The sequence below is a fragment of the Temnothorax curvispinosus genome, unplaced genomic scaffold (assembly GCF_003070985.1).
Source record: "Temnothorax curvispinosus isolate PA1 unplaced genomic scaffold, ASM307098v1 QBEX01014078.1, whole genome shotgun sequence".
Classification (NCBI taxonomy): Eukaryota; Metazoa; Arthropoda; class Insecta; order Hymenoptera; family Formicidae; genus Temnothorax; species Temnothorax curvispinosus.
The window spans coordinates 594121-614391 of NW_020223858.1; the positions used below are offsets into that span (position 1 = coordinate 594121).

The following is a 20271-nucleotide window of genomic DNA, read 5'->3' on the forward strand; positions in this document are numbered from 1 at the left end:
TATCCGTCTAGTTTTAGCGTACCGCGGCTGTTAATTGGCAATGTAAACAGGCGCAAACTTTTCGGCGCTCGTCGCAGCGTCCTTTGATTACGACGTAATTAATGTCAGTGTCGTAGATGGCGGGATTGTCAGAAGTTTCGGCGCGTTTCACTTCGACGGTCGCGAACGTTGTCTGAAAGTAGATTAATGATCAAATATGATGCGGTGTTACTAGAAAATTTGATTATAGCCCCGAACTATACATTATCGTTTATGACAAAAATTTTCATCATATAAAAACTGCTTTATTCATAACTAGATTATGGATTTTCAAAAAAAGCTATTCCTAATATAATTATCATATTATAAAGCTTTTCCTCATTATTTTAATATTAGAAGCTCATCACATGGTCAAAGATTATACAATATAATATCACATATTATATAAGATATATAGATATATTTACAATAAATTTTGTATTAAAAAGATATACACAACCTATTTGAAATATTCATCTTACATGAGAATTTTTTTCTCTTTTTCTCTCTTCTTAAAATTAATAAAATCCTCAACCAATATAGATATAACGCGAACGCTACATCATGACAGCACCGCTGTTCATGATTAATATTACAAACGTCGACAAGACCAACTGAAATCGCGCCGCGCCGGTCCCCTTTTCTCTCCGAGTATGGAAAAAAGACAATATCATCCAACCTTATAAAAAGTTATCACCACGCGCGTAAAGCATGATCGCGACAAGGACCGGTGTAAGATGTCGGGTTCCACTTCGCGGTTCCTCTCGTCGTCGCTTTATATTCCTTGCGGTTCTTGCCAAGAAAGGATGAACGATGCTCACGGTAGTTTATTTTGCGCCATGGTCGCGCATTAGCAGTCAACTGGAAACGCGAACGAAAAACGCGAGCGCAGGGACGAAACGCGGCAACGCGGAAAAGGGCGTTTTCAAGAACGAGCCGGAGCCGGGAGCTGTCTCGTTTTCGGGCCGTTGCACAACGAACGCCGACCACCGCCGATGAACGTCGTTAATTGCTACCGCGGAAGGCACCGCAAACTTTTCGACGCGCAGCGCACCGCGCGCTGAAACGGACTTTCGTCGTCGAGAAACTTGACGGTCGTAATTAATGTCGCCTTTTCGCGGCTGTGAGGAAACGCAGAACGAGAGCGAGGACAAGGACGAGGACGAGGACGAGACTGCAACGAGGGCTGCGGAGAAGTTTCAATACACAAGTTGCCGGCGATCCCCGAGCATGGCGTGAGGACGTCGTAGATATAAACCTCGTGAAACAAGAAGTTCCCGGAGGCGCGAGGGCATACGTAAATGGGAAACAATGCGGAGTCGGGCATTACTTCTGCTTGCGAACCGCCCGCTAACAATGCTCGGCAGCCTCTTTCTCGTGCTACCTTTTTACGACTGAAAATGAAATATAGAATGGTCGGCCGCGCGCTCTCCCGAGAACTTAACGCCACACCACGTAAACTTCGGCTACGGTTTTAATTTTTCTAGATTTTTAACATATAGTGACACATTTTCGCTGCTAGCGAGTTAACCTCTGACGGTAGGGACGTGATTTATAACGATGATGAATAATAACGTTGGTGCGACCAACTTCTTTTGCAAGATTCTTTCCTACCATGAGAATATATATGTATATCCGTAAAATCTTTTCATCCTATCCCATTTTTAAAATTTCGACATAATCGACAGAATTATGTATTTTTTCTCCAAAGAGTTCTGAAATTCCTGATAGTTTTCAGAAAAAGTTTTGTAGTTGAGAAAGTTATACATATATAGATGCAGAAGAAACTTCAAATAATTTTGCACACATACAACAAGTCCTTTTTATACGTACAAAAATATTACTACAGCTACACAAATTCAGCAGTGGTCTGTGAAAAGGTAAGTCACCATTCCAGGCTTAATAATGCAATACTGCTGCAGTCTCGAGAAATTTAATACTTAAGTAGCTAGAATCAAGCGAATCTCTGAATAAATAGTCAACTGTATGAAAAAAAATTGCCATAGTTATTTCTGGTTATTTCCTTTTAACCTTATCAGTCTAGTTTTTGTTTAATTTAATTAATTTCTATCTCAAAGATTTCACTGTACGATTTTACATCAAAATGCTGATTGTGTTCATGCGTGATTATACAAAACAAGTGTACAAACTCGTTATTGCGATTCAACAAATGTTTTATAAAAATTAAAGAGATCGTTTGTAACGCGTCAAAAAATACCCCATAATCCTGTTTAATCGCGCCGGAAATTTTAATAAATTAAATAATGATTTGTATCGCATGCAATTAGCTGACGGCGATGTCGCGTCGCGAACAGCATTCAAACTGACTTTTAATAGACGCATGGAAACTCGACGCGAATTAAGTCAACGAACGAGTAATTTCCGAGTGCGGCACGCTGGTATCCGTTGAAAAGCTGGATTTCTGTATTATGTCGGGAATCGAGCGGAGCTATCGTAGTAACAATCGGCATCAATCACGGACATGAAGTGGATTATATCGACGCGGCTTATCCGTTCGGTGCAAAATATCATCAGACGGGATCTATCCTGCCGGCCTTTGCGTACAGAAAATATCGAATCTCGTTGCGTGTTTGCAATGTAAAATGCGCAACTTGGCGTCATCACGTAATGCACCGTATTCATCGGTACGTAACACGCAACGTTAAATTAGACGGCAGCGACGACGAAGAAGATGAAGATAAAGATGAAGATGAGGATGAGGACGAGAATGATGAGGACGACAAGGACGACAAGAACGACGAGAACAACTACGGCGACGGATGAATGGAATTTACGAGAGAAAAAAGTGGTTTAATTGTCGGCGAGATACCGGCGCCTTGTTAAGAGTAATGTCACTAATATTTTCTTCCGCGCGGAGCAAACGATGAAGTCGTTACGTTGGAACGAAGCCAGGCTCTAATTCGCGCCGCTTCACGAAGGAGGAACTCCACGACGGCTCGGGTAACGGGCGCCGGGCGTAAAGAAAACGAGAATGTATATACGCCGCGCCGCGCCGCGCCGCCGCCGAAAACACGCGGAAAATGTGGTCGGGATGAAACTTCCGTAAACACTGGCTGCTCGACTATATCGATCTAGAAACTCCCATCGAGCTCCTATTTAAATCCCGCCGAGTGGAAAGAGAGAAAGAGAGGCTTTCATTCGCGCACATTATTCTTTAACGCAAAGCCATCGGGGCTATTTTCCGAAGCCGCATGGAAGCGGCTTTCACTACGGGGAAACGGCATCGGCTACAGCGTCTCGACGCCGACGAATCGCACCCCCACGCGCTAAAACACCTGCGGAATTTATATCTTACCGCGGGCGGTAGATTAGCGACACGACAGTAGATATATGCATTTTCCATGGCATCGAAAGGGGAAACTTTTAATTAAATAAACGTAGCGGGGTGGAAAGCATCTCCCCCGGTTCGAAGCACCGTCCGTTTGATCCACACCGTTAAGATTATACCCAGGCACCTACATCGACGAAGGGCCGTTCAACAAAATTACTTCAGGCTCGAAATTTTCCGAGAAATTGGAAACATACGATTCCCTTCGCTACTAGTGGCTCGCGGCCGTTAACCGAAAGCTTCCAAAAGTTTTAACTAAATTCAACTCGAGCACAAGGAAAGTAAAAAGTTACGCGAAAGTATTCACGCGTCCTAACTCTAATCCGTGGGAGAAGCATTAACGTGTACGAATATACACGCTTACGTGATACTTACAATTACTTATATTATTCATTTCGTAATCGTGCACTGATTTAGTAGTTTTAAAAACAAACAATTTGGACTGAATTAAGTGTTAGAAATAATCCGTCGAATAAATTTCAAAACAAAGATTCGTTAAATCAAATTTTATAAAGCATTCTATATCGTTTCATCCAAATACAGGTTTAAACAAGCTTGCAGAGGCAAACCTTTCTTTTGCATAAATTAAAGAAATATGTTTGATAAAGTAATAATTAAAAGATTCGGGCAAATCATACCTCAGAGATAAAAACAAAATCTTATTCAATTAATTCAAAGACCTCAATGGTTTAACTTGAAATTTAATTAAAATATACAATGTTGAAAATCTTATCATTTTGGAAAGGATGGCGATCCATTAAATTTCTAACAAAGAAAATTAATCTTTGAATACCCTCCCAAAGTTTAATGCAAACGTCAGAGAATAATAATGGGCGTGTAATATACAAGGTGTCTGTAATTACCGTGCCACCTCTCATGAGCATAGTAAACTGAATAGAAAAGTTTCTGTAGCACTGGTCAGAAATCACATTTTGCGAGTTTCTCAATAATTAATGAGAAATTAATTAATAAAGATTGTGAATAAGCGTGCATTCGCGCTATTCAGCGAACCGACAACACAGTGTTACGCATTATTTGTTGTTGCTAAACGCACTCTCTTCCCAAACCTCTGTCGCGCGCATAGCAACCACAGTCGTAACACTGGACTATCTCTTCTCGCCGAATCGCTCGGACATATTACTGATTCGCGGCTTTTTATTAATTAATTCTTCATTAATTATTAAAAAACTCACAAAACAGTAGAGGACTTTTCTATTTAACTCGCTCTACGTACGTATGAGAGATGGTACGGTAATTACCAGACGCCCTATATAATAAAAGCACGTACAGTGCAATATGCATGACGTGTACGCGTTGATATCTTATCGTATAACAGACACTACTCCACAAAGAGTATTTAAATCCACCATGTTACAAAATAATACCACACAAGGACGTCTAGACTTATAATAGCCAGATAAATGGCAATGCTGAATAACAAATGACGTTATCGCTCTTGTTATTTAGCTGCGATATGCACGAGGCGAGGCACGAGGTATATAATTTGTTTTGTAATTTGATAAACACAAAAATATCGATGCGCTCGTAAACGCCGAGACACTGATCGCATTTCCAAAATTAATAGACGACATATCAATGAATGGTAATAGTTATTTGTGTAACAAATGCGGGAAGTTGAGAATTGCACACGGGTGCGGAGTGGACGATCACCCACACGTGTTACACACCTTATTTTATATTACAAAGTGCGTGGAAAGTGGCCCATTATTGCGCGCGCGTCATCTGTGCGACGGATGGCTAATTCCACACACAAGTCGAAACAGTGCGGTAATGTTACATTACCGCACTGTTTCGAAGAAATAACTATTATGCAACACGTGCATGGAAAGTGTCCCATTACGCACGCTACGTGTGCGTGATAGACCACTTTCCAGGCACTTGCAACATAAAATAGGGTGTATAAGCCGTGCGTAAAGATGAAAGACTCGCCTTCGGCTCGTGCGTAAACTCCGCACCCGGAAATTTTCATCTTACGGCACTTGTTACACAAATATTTATTGTGTAACAAATGCGGAAATCTCATTCCTACACGGGTTCAAGTGGAAAATTTCTCGCGTGGGAAATTGGCTATTTGTCGCACAGATGGCGCGCGAGGAATGGGCCACTTTCCACGCACATGTGATATAAATGTTATTCTCACAAAGTATTAATTAGTATAAAACAGCTAAAGTTACCTTATATATAATTAGTTACACATTATATTATTTCCTACAAAGTACAAACTGTATTTAGAAAGTAACAAAACAGTGCAATAAAAGTGCTAACATTTCTAAAATACTGAAGAAGAATTAAACAAAAGCATTGCAAAAGTTGAGCACGAAAAGATTAGTCATGTGTGCCATCTTATAACTAAAAAAGATCATGTAGCTAATTCGTAACATTGCCGCAATATATTTCCTATGGCATCAATATCGTTATTCAAATGTATTAAAAGATCATAAAATAATATGTTTTTTTGAATAACGATATGCAATATAGACAATTAGCAAAACAATTCATCGAAATATTTGGATTTAAATACCACGTTTTATGAAAACTATATAAACTTGCATGAAGAGGTTTTTCGCGCTTTCGCATTCTATAGGTTACACAATACAAAAACACAAGCATTATGGTGCAATGCATGGGCCATCGCGAACGAGGCTGCTAGCGACATACAGTAGGCGAGGCGAATGGAAAAAGGTCTTTTCGAGAGGTGGAAGCGGGCGCGCCCCCGGGGAATCGTGCCAAAATTGTTAACGGCCGGGGGACAGCCGTGTTATAGGTGGCATGTGCTCGCAATCGGTCGTCCGGCAAACGAGAGAGAGGTGGAGACAGGTGGTCGGCGGCCCTGAGATACCGGTCGCGGAACTGAGGCCGCTTTATTGAACTCACACCCGATAGATACGCTGTCCAGTCGAGGCATGTGCGAATCTATCGGGACTAAGCATGCCAAGTATCGACGTTCCGTTACTACATCGATGATGCTAAAAGTCGACACGTTTCAACATGGATTGACGAGAGAATTTTACATTTCATCGTTAAATAAGTCGTAAAATTTTTAACTTAAAACACGAAAAAATCTGTAATTATTCTTCAACAAACGGTAAACTGACATGGAAGATAAATATTAATATTTTTCAATTAATTATCTATACACTATATTAAATGTTAACCATCCAAGATTTCGATATAGTCACGAAATATCACGCGACATTTCCGTTCCCAATTCCCGCGACCATGGTCTTCTTGCCGCTCTGCTCTTTCCTTATTGTATGTACTAACGAACGAGAAGGACCGGACATTCCTCTTTTCACGATTCCCGCGGTTTGTGCGCGGAGGAGAAAGAATCGAACGGAACGAAACGAAAGACGAAATAATAACACCGCGGGACATCTGCGGTCGGGCAGAGATCGAAATACGAGATGAGGGCTTTCGTCGTCGCGCACAAAGCGCGGATACAAAGCGCGGCACGCCGCGTGTAACGCGACGATATAGACCAGACGAGACACCCGATAGAGGATTCGTTCGCACAACTAAACAAACATCTTTTCGGAGGCGGCGCACGAGCCTGCTCAATATAAGGTGTACAAAGTAGGAAGCGAAGTGTACCAAAGAGGGTAAGCCAGTCGATACTTTTTTTTCGAGCGAAGTAATATTTCGCGCCAGCGAGATACACCTCGACGAGCGTATTTCACGCTCGGAAGTACCAAATTATTTATAGTACCGATAATATCGCGAGATCGATTTTAAATCTTAACTCGCGCGCACGGGCTTTCCCTCTGCTATTTACGATCGCGGCGCGCAAGATAATCGAGATTCTGTTCTTAAAATAGACTGAACAATATTAACAGCTGTAAAATAGGGTCTGAAGATCATAATAACGGATGAAAGAATATGAATCTAGCGGACAGTTGTCGCCCGCACATATTAATATTTTACGAATTATTTAGTTATTTAGTAGAAAAATTATATCGCGGAAAATATTCAATACATATTCAATTTCAAAAACTGCGAACAAATTTGAACTGTGAGTAATTTACGTCGCATTTAACGCATCAATTATTCCATTAATTATGATCAACGAATATTATGCATATATATACAAGGAAAAAATCTTAACCGAGGACAAAATGGCAACCCAAGTTTTTTCAAAGAGACGACTCGCGCGTAACGGCACTCTGACGCAATGAAGGTTAATTGGAATCATGCGAACATTAATTAAGTATCGATTGCCGGCGCTAACGAGGCGCGCATCTTTATTAACTCTAAAAGAAATGTCGTTATTCGCGAATACTACTCTTAAGCGCACAGACGTGATTCCTTCGCGACGCGAGTAAGCAGAAAGATACTGCAGCCAACGAGGAATCCCTCGGAGATTTCAGACACGCTTTTTACTTCTCTTCACGGCTTTCCATGGGGGCCTTTGCTTGTTCGCGCGTACGCGGCCGTTCTCTAAAAGGTCAAAGGAACCACGTCCTCATCTTGAAAACATTAATGAGCTGCCTGCCGCTGACGACGTACAGCGTACGTACACGCTGCACGCTCCAGGATGCATACGTCTTTCTCGAAAAGGCGCGGCACCGAGGTAGAGCAGACGAGAATCGTGCACAGCTGTACAGGAAGCTACAGAAATACCTCTAAAGTTGCGAGTTTTCCGAGGGTTCGAAATTAAGGGAAAATTTCATGTAAATGTGTACCGAAGAAAGCCTCTTTATCGTAAAAAGACTAAAAACAAACTTTAATTTATCCCAACATGTATCTCAACAAAATTCAAAATGAGAGGACAACATGTCTCTTTTTCAAGAATTTAAGTACCGCTAGAAGATTTCGAGTATAAGATCGAGATATTAATTGGGACTAGCAGGTATTACTTGATCGACACATTTAATATCCATCCAAATGGTACTCGTACCTCCTTCAACAAGCTCGCAAAAATTTCAAGGATATTCCTTCATCATCTAACAGACGAAGGAATACATGTCGGGCGACATGTGTTGCACGTACGCGGGCTAACAGAGTCTATCGACTATCGCACAATTTAACCTGCTTCAAAGTTCCGGCCGATTCGCTGCAAAGCTGTCGGTGGCACGCGAGCAAGCGCGGAATTCCCTCGTCGGGAGAGAAACTCGTTTATCAAAATATAGTTTATCCGAGATTACAATGATCCGGCGTGTGTGCGCGGGGGCGCGCCACCGCGCACCGTTGCAGCGGATAGGGATTATTTAGAGGAGTTATAAATACGTTGCGCTTAAACCAAACCGTGCGACGAAGGAAAGCGTGCCGGCATAAACGGAAAAATGTTCGTTAGGAGGAATTTCCGCGCGAGCGGGACACCCCTTGTAAAACGATCGGAGAAACTTGACTTTGGCAGGGCGGGAGATAACATTTCCGATGGATCTCGTTGACAACCCGAACACGAAACTCGTATCCATTTTTGTTCGGCAAACCGTATGAATGACGTAAGAGCGGAAGTCAAACATTGAGATTGAAAGGAATTGATACCATTAGAGTCACGCTTCCTTCCGTATATTGATACGAGTATTGCATATCTGAGAAATTTTAGAGATAAAAATGATGCTGCGAGGGAATGCTCCGATTTCTATACGACTTTGTCGATCTTCTTCGAATTCTCATTAATAAATGACTTTGTCGAAGAGGTTGTAAATTTCATTGAAGGATCTTTATGATTAAAAATGATTTAATAATAATAAATTTCTAAAATTTCCAATTAAGGAAAATTTAATAGATATTGCCAATGTTGTGCATATGATTAGAATAACATTCCATATCCGGGAAATTTTCTTTATGTATTGAGTATTATCATAACTTTGTGACATATAACACGCTATGCGACTTGCATGTGCGCGGAATATATTCACTACGAAACACGTTTCGAAATACGTTATGATCAATACTTCACATAGTTTTGACGCTTTACAGTCCCTGCAGCGTAATAACGCAGTGATCGCATTATAACGACCACACGCGGCACACTATCGATTATCGATGCAAGTCGCGTTAATAAATAAGCGATTTGCGAATTGGAAAACGCACGACCGACCGGCGACAAAACCGTACTTAAATCGGCCAAGCGCGACGGCAGAGAGCGAACCGATAAAGCGAAAAAGGAATATGAGAAGAAATGCCTTTCTCCCTCGCTCTCTTTCTCTCTTTACTCTGGAATTGTTCTAGATTTATGAGCTCCAGGAGTTCAGTCATTCAAATTTTTCAAGCACTCCTTCTTGCCTCGGCCGCGGGCTCTCAACCCGACGAGGCACAGAAGGAAACCGATATAGAGATGGAGGGAAATAACTTCTCTCGCAGAAACGGCGGTGGCGGTGGCGGTGCATGGATCGGATATTGATGAACTCTAATAACGTCGATATAAAAATTTGTAATGCCTGGTTCAATCGTTAGTGTAAAAATGGCGTCGCCGTCACAGTGGATCATTAACGAATATCTGCGTATCATTTATATATAGCATTCAGATTATATTGTATATTGTACCTGTTGACAATATGTTTCTGAAAAGAGTCGATGTTTTTTCCTTGAATTTAACAATTATCGATTGCGACTTGCAATAATTTACATCTCGACAATTAAGCGCAAAGTAAATCACGTAAAAATAAAATTCATAAAATTGATTGTAAAGATTTGATTCCAAATTCATCAATAAATACACCATTAATAATATTCCAAACAGGATAGCTTGTATATTCTTAATGTACTCCAACACCATACGCGACATCAGATTCCACGCCAGCTCTCTTATAATAGCAAACTTCGTAGTCGCGCTATGGCGATAGGAAACGCGCGAAATAAAACTATCATTAAAAGTTGCCGAGCCGGACGAAACTTATAATACTGCGGTAAGATATACTTTCGCTGAGAGAACTTCACCAATACATCCGTAACACATAATTCTAACAGTATGCGCCAAAGAAAAAAATGATTCATGAATAAAAGATACACGTTGACACAGTCCACGCTTTTCCGAGAAAGTCTCTCGAGAAGCATCTCGTCGCGATTATGCGAAGTTCGGTTCCCTGACAAAGATTTTCTCATTTTGCTATAGTATAGTTCCATTAAAAGAATTTTCAAACAATGTAGAACGAAGTTGGAGCAATTCGAAATGGCTGTTAAAATTATTTTCAAGATATGGACAACTAACTTTTTCCTTCTCACGCAGATAGAGTATAATTTTGAATTTCTCTTCTATATTATACGTATTACTGAAGATGGAGAATATAAGCGGACAAATTTTAATAGTTAACATTCCTATTCGTATACTAGATGTATAAATATACAGTTCAGTATACAGACACATATAGTTAAATAATTCTTAAAACTTATGCATGTACACGATACTTGTGTCAAATAACTAAAATATTAACTTGATTGCAAAACTAAAATATTAATCTTGATTGCAAAACATCAAGAATTACTGCTCGCTAATTTCTGTTGCTTTTTCTTCGTATAATCATAAAACTTGGTTACATAGTGTAGAGTGACTTTTATTACCGTTATCTTATTTCATCTTGGGATAACTTAATTGCTTAAGATTTTTAGAAATCTGATCTTAAGGTCATAATTCTCTCTTTTCGCTCTCTACCTCTTCTGGCTTAGAATGGTAATAAACGTTTCCTCTCTCCTTGTATCTTGTCGACAAGGCTCTCCTTGGTATCGTTCTCTCCGCAAAGCTCGAATTACGCAAAGCCAAAAGAGTTGCCCTCTCGAAGGCTACGTATGTCGACTACGCTACCGTGTGTGTGCGCGCGTATTGCAAACGCACGTACCGATCTGTATCATGTATCGGGTGGAGTCGCTCGCTCACTGCATCACGATAATAATTACCGTACCGGTTCGGTTGCATTGAGATGCGCTCGAGCTCAGCACAGCGTGCTTCGAGGAGGGAGATGAAACGAACGAGGCATAAAGACAGTGAAGAAGAAAGAGAGAGAAATAGAGAGAAGGATAAGAGAAGAAAGAGAGTAGAGAGTTATAAGAGGACAGAATCAAGAGAGGGAGAGAGAGAAAGAGAGAAAGCGGTAGTACCGGTCCAACGTGTCCTCGTCGAGTACTTCGAGGCACGTAGGTAGGTAAGCGTTGTCTTACGCCACGCTGATGCTAGTGCCACTGGATACCAAGAGTATTCCCGACTCGGCTATTTTCATCCATTTACCGTCCACCAGCGCGTGACAGAAAACCTCGAGTTTTCCTCAACGGAGCTTCGAAGAGCGAAATTAATCGCGTGTCGGTCTTTGCGGAAAATTCTCGATCGCTCTGAATGGTCTTGGTTCAATAAAAAGAAAAAGCGGAATCATTTGATAGGAATCGATCAAGAGGTATGCGTTATATTGCGCTCTCTTAAAATCGATTATTTTAGCAACAATCATAAATCAAAATAAGGTTCTAAACCTTAATTGTTTTATTTGTCGTTTTTACGTTATTATTCAAATATCATCTAATTCTTATCAATGATCACATTGATCACGATCATATAAATACTAAACGATTTAAAAAAAATACTCAAGATAACCCGCAAGAGTATAATTCAACGTTGTTCTTCAATTTTAAACGTCTTTTACATTGGGAAATGCCAACTGACGGTTTAGCGTGGTACAGGAATGCAGAAATACGGCAGCATATACTTGGAGGATATATTAGGATCGTCAAAGCTTTTATTTCAGCTACGTGGCGGATCTTGTCGGAACGATCGCGAAAACACCACGTGTCGGATGAAATATCGAACCTTTTATGTATGAGGGTTTAAGAGCGACATATGCGCGGGATGCATACGCGGTCCCCTCGCGTCGCGCGGCGCCACGCAGGGTGCCACTGGATACGTTAATTCATATAATGGCCCGCTATTTCGCCCCGCGTAGGAACCTAATTCAGGTGTAATTTTCCATCTTGCGCGACTGCGTATCAGCCCTCCCATGCTACTTTGCCCTAGCGTTAATTAAATTATCGCGATACGCCGGCACAAAGGCAAAGAAATTAGTTCCAATTTGAGCTAATTCACGGTTAAATCTTCGGTTGTCTAGTCAAAGTAGATAAGAAAAGTCTTCGGGCCTAATAGGCTTCGGCCCGTTGGCGTTATCTCGGGACGTAAAGTCGTATCCGAACGAGAATACGATATCCCCTGGGGCGTTATCTCGCGACCGGGATTTATATACACAGACACCCACGCACCTACGCGTTTATCACCGAGTTAACGTAACTCAGATTCCCATCCACTTTTGCCGAAGAAACGGCAATAGCGGTGGCAGCGTCGCGATATCCAATCTTTAATTCACATCTGACGGGGATTTATGCTCGCGTTTCTTTAAATCAGACATTCCAACGCGTCCAAGACATTCGAATCGATTTTTGCAAATCTCATTAATATTAGATTTTACACTCTACATTTTGTACCTACTCTAAGATACACAATGTTCATTCAATGCATAATGGATGCAATCAATACGAATATGAATAACGTATCAAAATTAGATATTGGAAAATCGGAGAGTCGGTTGGATTAAATTATTAGCTAACTATGCATAAATCATTTTTCTTTCAAATTAGCGAATATTTTGCTGGCGATGATGTTCCGTTTTTACACGTAGGTAATGATTAATCGTTTTTATCGACAGGACTTTTAGCGACGCTGGAATTCACAGCTACAAGAGAATTCTCTCGAGAATCGATGACATGTTAATGAGGCGATAAATATTTATGCCGTACGAAGGCCAGTCCGCAATTGTTACCAGAATTATATATAGGAGTGTCATCTGTATTAATAGTTAAGTTGCGGGAGTCGGAAACTCCCGCGTGGAACAGACAGCTCCTTCACGGTCGGGCGAATTTTTGACGATCACAGAAATGAAGAACTCTCTCTCTCTCTCTCGGCGTGGAACTCGGTTGGCATATTAAACGTACCGCCCCCAACAGTCGCGCGATAAACTTCGAAAACGCTCGGCGCGCACCGCGATGCAATAATTATAATGTGCAGCTAAGAAACAAGACTCGCGGAAATTAGAAGGGAAATGGGCCACGGTAATTTGAAAATGCAGTCGTAAGCCTCGAATAACTTCGAGCGCTTGAGATGCTACTACTTTGCGCAACGCTTTGCACAATCTCGGAAATTGTTACGAGCTTTTTCAGAGCCTCGAGGCTACCATTAATTCGGCGTGTTAATTCGGAAAACGTGCGCGTAACGAATGTCGTAACAAATACATTATCGGAGCTCCTCGTTCTTACCGCCTACGGCGTTTACTTCGCAATCACGTTCAACACCGCGAATTATGCGTGATCCACAATAGTCTGACACATCTTCTTGATACATATGTATGTAAAATACAGCAAACTATATTTAGAGATTTACGTGTACCACACCTGCAGGAAAATCATTAAACGAGAACACGTCAAAAATTGCATTCGTTTATAGTAATGTCGGAGACATGATTTTTAATTGGAAACAAAGATCGTGTGGCACGAATATTCGATTGCGAAATCTCGTTGGATTCGCCCGTGCACGTTGTTTTTGACAAACGCAAACGTGCAAAGCAATTTTTCGACGCGTCATTGTGATGGCTACGGAAAATCTAAAACGTAACACAAACCCTGTGTGTCTGCCGGCCGCGTTTATCATTTTCCGTCACTTCTTCGTTCCCCGCTTATATAAACGCTCTAGTATCGTTTTCCCTTGCGTGCGCAGCGCCGACGTCTTTTGACACTGCGACGAACGGTGCGCTTAAGCCGCTTTAATCTTTCGCTCGCGTACGTGATTCAATGATGCCGCAAAAGCTTTGTTGCCCTCGAGTGTAATAATCGAAACGCGTGAAGCATGATGCAGGGTTCTATTCGTAAAATTTGGACGAATCAATTCATTCCGCTCCGTTACCAAAACCATACCGCTAAGAACGAAAGGGTTAAGAAGAAAGAAAATCATTTATTATGGTACTCTTGGGACCATGCCTCCTGGCTCCTAATGCTCGGTTTCACCAGCAGATCACTTGCTGGTGGATGGGTCTATATAGAATTTCCTTTTGCGATAGTATTGATTCAACAAGAAAGGCGAATACGCTTACATTATTGGTGAAAAGAGTTAAATCCGCAAAATGCGATACAGAACGATGAATATAAATTTATTGCGTGGAATAATGCAGAGAACTATCGAAAACGGATATTGGTGTAAGAAAATAATTTAAAAATCGTAATAAATATATAAATATATTAACGACGAAGAGCAATAAGGCCAATAAGTAATATAAAAACATTATTGCGAAAGGTCATTAGACAACAAATCAAATTAACGAGAAACTAATCACGTAATAAATTATTGCAACATTTTAATTAAAGTTTAAGCGACGGGGAAAACGTAGAGTAGGAAAGGCGAAAGCGAGGTGAGCGAGACGAGGAGCAAGTTGAAAAAGATAGGAAAAGAACAACAAAATATACAATAGCTCTTCTCCCTCTCGTCTTTCTCTTCGTATCGCTGCCATCATTCTTTTTCTTTGACTCTGCTCGCGCGATACCATTTCCAAGCTTACAGCAAGCTACGGAGCGGAGTGAAAGAGAGACAGGCGGACGGAAAGAGCTACGGTGTTTATTATTAGGTTGCAGAATGCAGAAAAGGATTCTACGGTGCGCACGGTGTGTGCTAGACAGTCGCACGATTGATCGAATAAACGGAATGCTTCCGATGCGTTAATCCGAGAATCGCTATTTCGAGGAGAAGGACAAGGAGCAAGTGCAGCACGTTCATAAAAAATGCAATGCGCGCATCATACGACACGCATTAAATCGCGAGTTCGTTCGGATGCAAAGCATGGAGCGAGGATTATGAGGATTAGTATGTTCCACGGTCAACGGGAGTTTATGTATTATGCATCGGAATACGATGGGAGGCGTGATGTAAAAAAAGAAAGGGTGGAGAGAAAAAGAGAGAGCGAGAAAAAGAGAGACAGACAGAGACAGAGACAGAGACAGAGACAGAGAGAAGAAAGAGAGAGAGAGAGAGAGAGAGAGAGAGAGAGAGAGAGAAGCGTCTTCGCGAGATCTTAGTTTACGTTACGATATCGGCGAGGATATCGGTAATGTTGCACGGAACGCTTTCAAGGTGCGCGCGCCGCTAATGCACCTTATGTCACACATTATCAATTAATTTCGTCACCATCGCGCGTCTTCTTGATAGGTAGAGGCTTAATCCCGTAAAGCGGTATTAGCAGCGGCGAGTCAAGTGCTTGCGCCCACAACCCGACAACCTCCGCCCGCCACGCCGTGAATTTCATATCGGTCGCATTAACGGCCGTTTATTCAACGTCTAATCTTTGCGCGGGGCTTTTTCACGCCCCGCCGCTTTAAAGTCCGACAATGTATAAGTGCGCATAGTTTTAAACTCCTCGAGACGGAAACTTCGGGACTTTCGTATTCGCATTAACGGTCGCGCGCGCGGGTGCGAATGCCGCGCCGGCGGCGGGCCTGTGTGCGTATGCCTACGTCAGTATGCATTATTACTAGTTACATGACGTAGTTGCTACAATCTCGAAACTTTGAGCATGAAACTTTAAATAGAAATTAAACACGAGAATACTAATGGCACGGAGCAACACATATCTGTGTTAAGATTAGCGCGCACGTACCTCTAATCTGTTTCATCAGGAACGTCATTTCGGATTCATGTAGCACGGCTCGGTCTTTCGTATATTATTAAAACAGTTTAACTATCGAATAATTAATTTCGTATCGATGTCGCATGCGCGACTATATCGAATCAATTACGATTACAACGGCAGGGATATGTAATGCGATGTAAATTCTAAATATCAGCGTTGAACATATCAAATTTTCTCTAAATAATGATAGTTACTTTTACTTATTGTTAGTGGAACTCTTTATCGCTTTATTCATTCACGCAGGCACTTCGTGGATTGCATGTACGACAGCAGAGATCTTGAGTCGAGTGCCGATGCAGTCATCTCGATACAAGAAACTCTTGCAGTCTCGCATACGTAAAAAAGAAGCGCTACTTATCTTCAAAATGTAATTATTAGAATTGCCGTCAGCAGATTTCTTGCGTCATTCGCATAACACAGTGCTCCAATCCAGTGACAAGGACATGGATTTTTAAGTTCAAAGATTAAACAAATAAAATACTTTTTCGCATGTTATACGATAAATCGCAAAATGGAGCTTTTCATATACAGTTATATAACGAACATCGTGCGTTTGAAGTTCAAAATCTCGAATCTTCAACAAACACCGGGGAAAGCGTAAAAAATAAAACACTTTCGAAATATATATATACTACAATTTTCCAAATAGTTAACGTTATTACGTTCATAAACGACCTCGATTTCGTTATTCACGTAACATAATTAAATAACGTTATTGCACATTCAACTTGAATAAAAACAACGCGCAAAGTACAAATTTTGAATTGGAAAATATTCAATTTACAAATGTTATCACTGTAATAATTGTCATTAGCTGCTCGTATTTAATTGTTTACGGGAAACGGCGTTGTATTCGTACGTATATATCAACAATATTTGAATCTCAAATAAATTAATATATGGAGCACTGCATAAATAATAAATCCACTATAAGCACTATGTATCATTGTTATTAATGATATCGTTACTGCTGTCATTTTTTTTCCGAATCTCTCGAAATTATATCAACAAATAGTACGTGATTCGGATATACATTGTTTCTTCAACGATTTCATTCAAAATAAAGATGTATACGCGCGCACATGATATATTTCTCCATACAAATTTCCCGATATAAAATCAAACGTCACGAAGAGAAAGGAAGTAATCGCATGAAATACCGATCTGTATTTGCTCCCCAGATGAAAAGAAACGTTGTGTAAACGAGAGTTCCGCGTAAGAAGTGTCAAATTGCAACGTAAACATTTCGCGCGAAAAACATCTGATGTGACGCGCGGAAAAGAAAACAAAAGAAACGCCTGCGAAAGGGCGCATCGTTCGAATTCCTCGCGCGGAGCGGAGAGGCAGCTGCTCGCTCCGGAATCGCACGCAATTTATCGTAATTTCGAGAAAGCGAAAGAGACTCACCTCGCGGAGCATGCCGACGGCTGCCGACGTCCCGACGTCGTCCCAAGCGGTGGTATCCTTCTGGCCGGGGTCACTAACTAGAAGAGGCCCGTGCACATCACCCATGATTCCCGGCTGGCGCGTCTCACGACAAGTAGAAACTTATCCGTCACACTCTGCGGGGGGGAGAGGAGGGGCCGTTGCGTACCGCTCGTACGGGCGGTGCGCGTACACACACGGGCGCGCGAGAGAACGAGAGAGTGAAAGACAGGCGGAAAGGAAAGAGAGGAGAGAACGCGGGCGGAGGACGCGAGCGGCGGCGACGGCGGCGGCGTCGGCAACGGCTTGGCGACGACGATGCGGCGATCAGGGCGGATGCACCGGGTGCCTCGACGATCATCGCGTCATGGTCTCTCGGTGCGTGGCGGCCGGCCGCGGGCGCAGACGACGATCCCGAAGCTGCATTCCCCGCCGACGGGGGCTCGTGGCCGGTGGTAGCGCGAGGCCGCTTCTTCTGGCTGCTTCTCCTCTTCGTCCGAACTCGCCGCGCGAGTTCGCCTCCTCCTCATGTGTCGAGCGCGCGCTCGTCCGCCTCGGGTTCGCGCGCGCCGTTTCGGGTGACAGCGAATTTTCCGGACGGCACTTTCGGCTGGGCGTCACTGTTTTCTCTTACTCTCACTCCGTTGTCCGGCACACGCACGCGCTCGCGCTGACGCGCCGCCGAAATTTACGCGAGCTCGCGCGAGTCAGAACTGTCACGATCGAGAGGATACGTACGCGCACACGGCACACCGGAAAACCGAGGAAAACCGCGTTTCACCTCGAGGTAACACGGCAAGCCGCGTAGAGCGAACTGTGGTCACTGTGGAACCGCCGCGCGGACTCGGCCGAACGAACAACAAACTCGGAGCAACGTGATGGCGCCGCGTCAGGAGCACGACTGAGAGCGCCGCGCCGCGCCGCCGTCGGTACTACTCCGAGTCAACGGCTCGCGGTGTTACGGCAGGCGTTGGAGGGGGAAGAGAGAGAGAGAGAGAGAGAGAGAGAGAGAGAGAGAGAGAGAGAAAGAGAGACAGAGAGATCGCGCGCGCGCTCGAGCAGGAGCTCGAACGCGAGCGAGAGAGAGAAAGGGAGAATGTGAAGGAGAGCGGCGCGTGTGCGAGTGGGGCCGCGCGACATATACACAATTCACACAAAGGCGACGACTATGCGTATACTGTGGCTCACGCGATAGGCGGTGTCGCGGTCCCAGGGCCGCACGGATCGGGCTATTTTGAAAGGGGAGCGGGGGGGAGGAGGAGAGGGAAAGAGTACACTCAGTTACACAGCTCGCCCCGTACGAGGGAGCGAAGTCGTACACGTTTCCGAGAACAAGCAACGCTTGACTTATAATCTCGATCTCTTCTCTCCCATCGCGGCCGCGCTCGCTCGGCGCTGATAACGCAACGACTAATTTCGCGCAGTTCGCAGATTCGATAACGAGCGTCGAGAGAGTGAGAGAGAGAGAGAGAGAGAGCCGAGCTACGATAAAATACGAATCACGGTAAATTCGAAACGTATACGTACTCGATTTTCACTTGCTTCCTATTCGCCGACAGATCCGCGTCGATCCGATAACCGATTGTTTGTGGCGGCCTTCGATTATCGACTATCTCCTCGAAGTACGCTCTCGTAATTAGCTAGCCGGCAGCTTTCGGACGCTGTATAGAACTGGTATTAAAGTACTTCGTAGAATCACACGACACTTTTCGCGAACAATTTTTCGCCGCTCGAACTCGCGTCCGCCATGATTGACGTGAATCGCCTTCGTGCGATTTCGCAGCCAACGTCGGACGAATCAATTTCGGCCTCTCCGCGTCTTCCAATCACATTTATATCCGTAAACGTGATTGGCAAATTCGAAGAATCAAATAAAGATAGTAATCGCAAAATTATAACGCGTTAATTATCGCTCAAGCTTATGGATATCTTAATTATTACGTTACATTAATCAATCTTACTAGAGCAATAATATTACTAAGATATAGAGTAAGGAGGAATTATTTGAGTTAGTTAAAGAGAAAATCGAATACAAAATTTTCAAAACAAGGAGAAGCTTTTCAATTTTCCGAGTAAGGAGAGGCTTTTTGTCTTGAAACTTTTTTATCCGACTTTTTCTTTAACTGACTCAAATAAGCCCTCCTTATTCTATCGACTTTATATTGGCTCATTGTCAGATAATCATGCATGGTCACGTAAGCATTTCCAAATACAACACGTACGTGTCGCGAGCGAGGAATCTCTTTGCTATAATGATCCGACAAACTAGCGCGCGTGCGAATATCAAGAGCGCCGAATGAGGTGTCGCCGTAGAGTACTAATTAACCGGAGGAGGAAACCGTTGATTAATACCACGCGCTCGCGTCGCGTCAAAACTCCCGCGCAAGCAACGTCCGCCTCCCTCCCCCGCGCCATTACTTATTTCCGCGGCGCGTCGCGTGCCTAATATTTATCGGAGGGGAGTGCGCGATTGGACGGACTGTCGCGGCGACGCACCGCGTTGTAACGTGTCAATTGAGGTCCGGCGTTGGCCGGCGTTTACGGCCGTTCGTTTGCATTATCCGACTCGGGGCGAATAAACAGACGCGCGACCGTTAGAAAATTGCTCCGCCGAGATACGTCGTGCCGCCGCGTGTGTCGCAATGTAAACAGCTCAGTTCTCGGTATTGCGCGAGTGCCCGTCCGAGTGCCGAATGTCGATCCTCGCGCGACCGCGATGCTTCGTAGAAACGAAGCGTGGACATTTTCGTACGCTATCACCCGATACGCGAAAGGACCGCTCAAGATATGTGTCGCGTCGCGTCGCGTCGCGTG

At 43.1% G+C, this 20271-nt stretch overlaps 1 protein-coding gene across 1 annotated transcript in view; it reads right to left on the minus strand.

Annotated features, from left to right (window-relative positions):
* Positions 1-17738, minus strand: part of LOC112464296 (insulin-like growth factor-binding protein complex acid labile subunit) — a 210445-nt gene extending 192707 nt beyond the window's left edge. The window contains exon 1 of the mRNA XM_025031211.1: positions 17440-17738. Within this exon, the coding sequence (XP_024886979.1) occupies positions 17440-17544 (105 nt within the window). The 5' untranslated portion in view covers positions 17545-17738. The remainder of the gene's footprint in view (positions 1-17439) is intronic.
* Positions 17739-20271: the final 2533 nt, after the last annotated feature.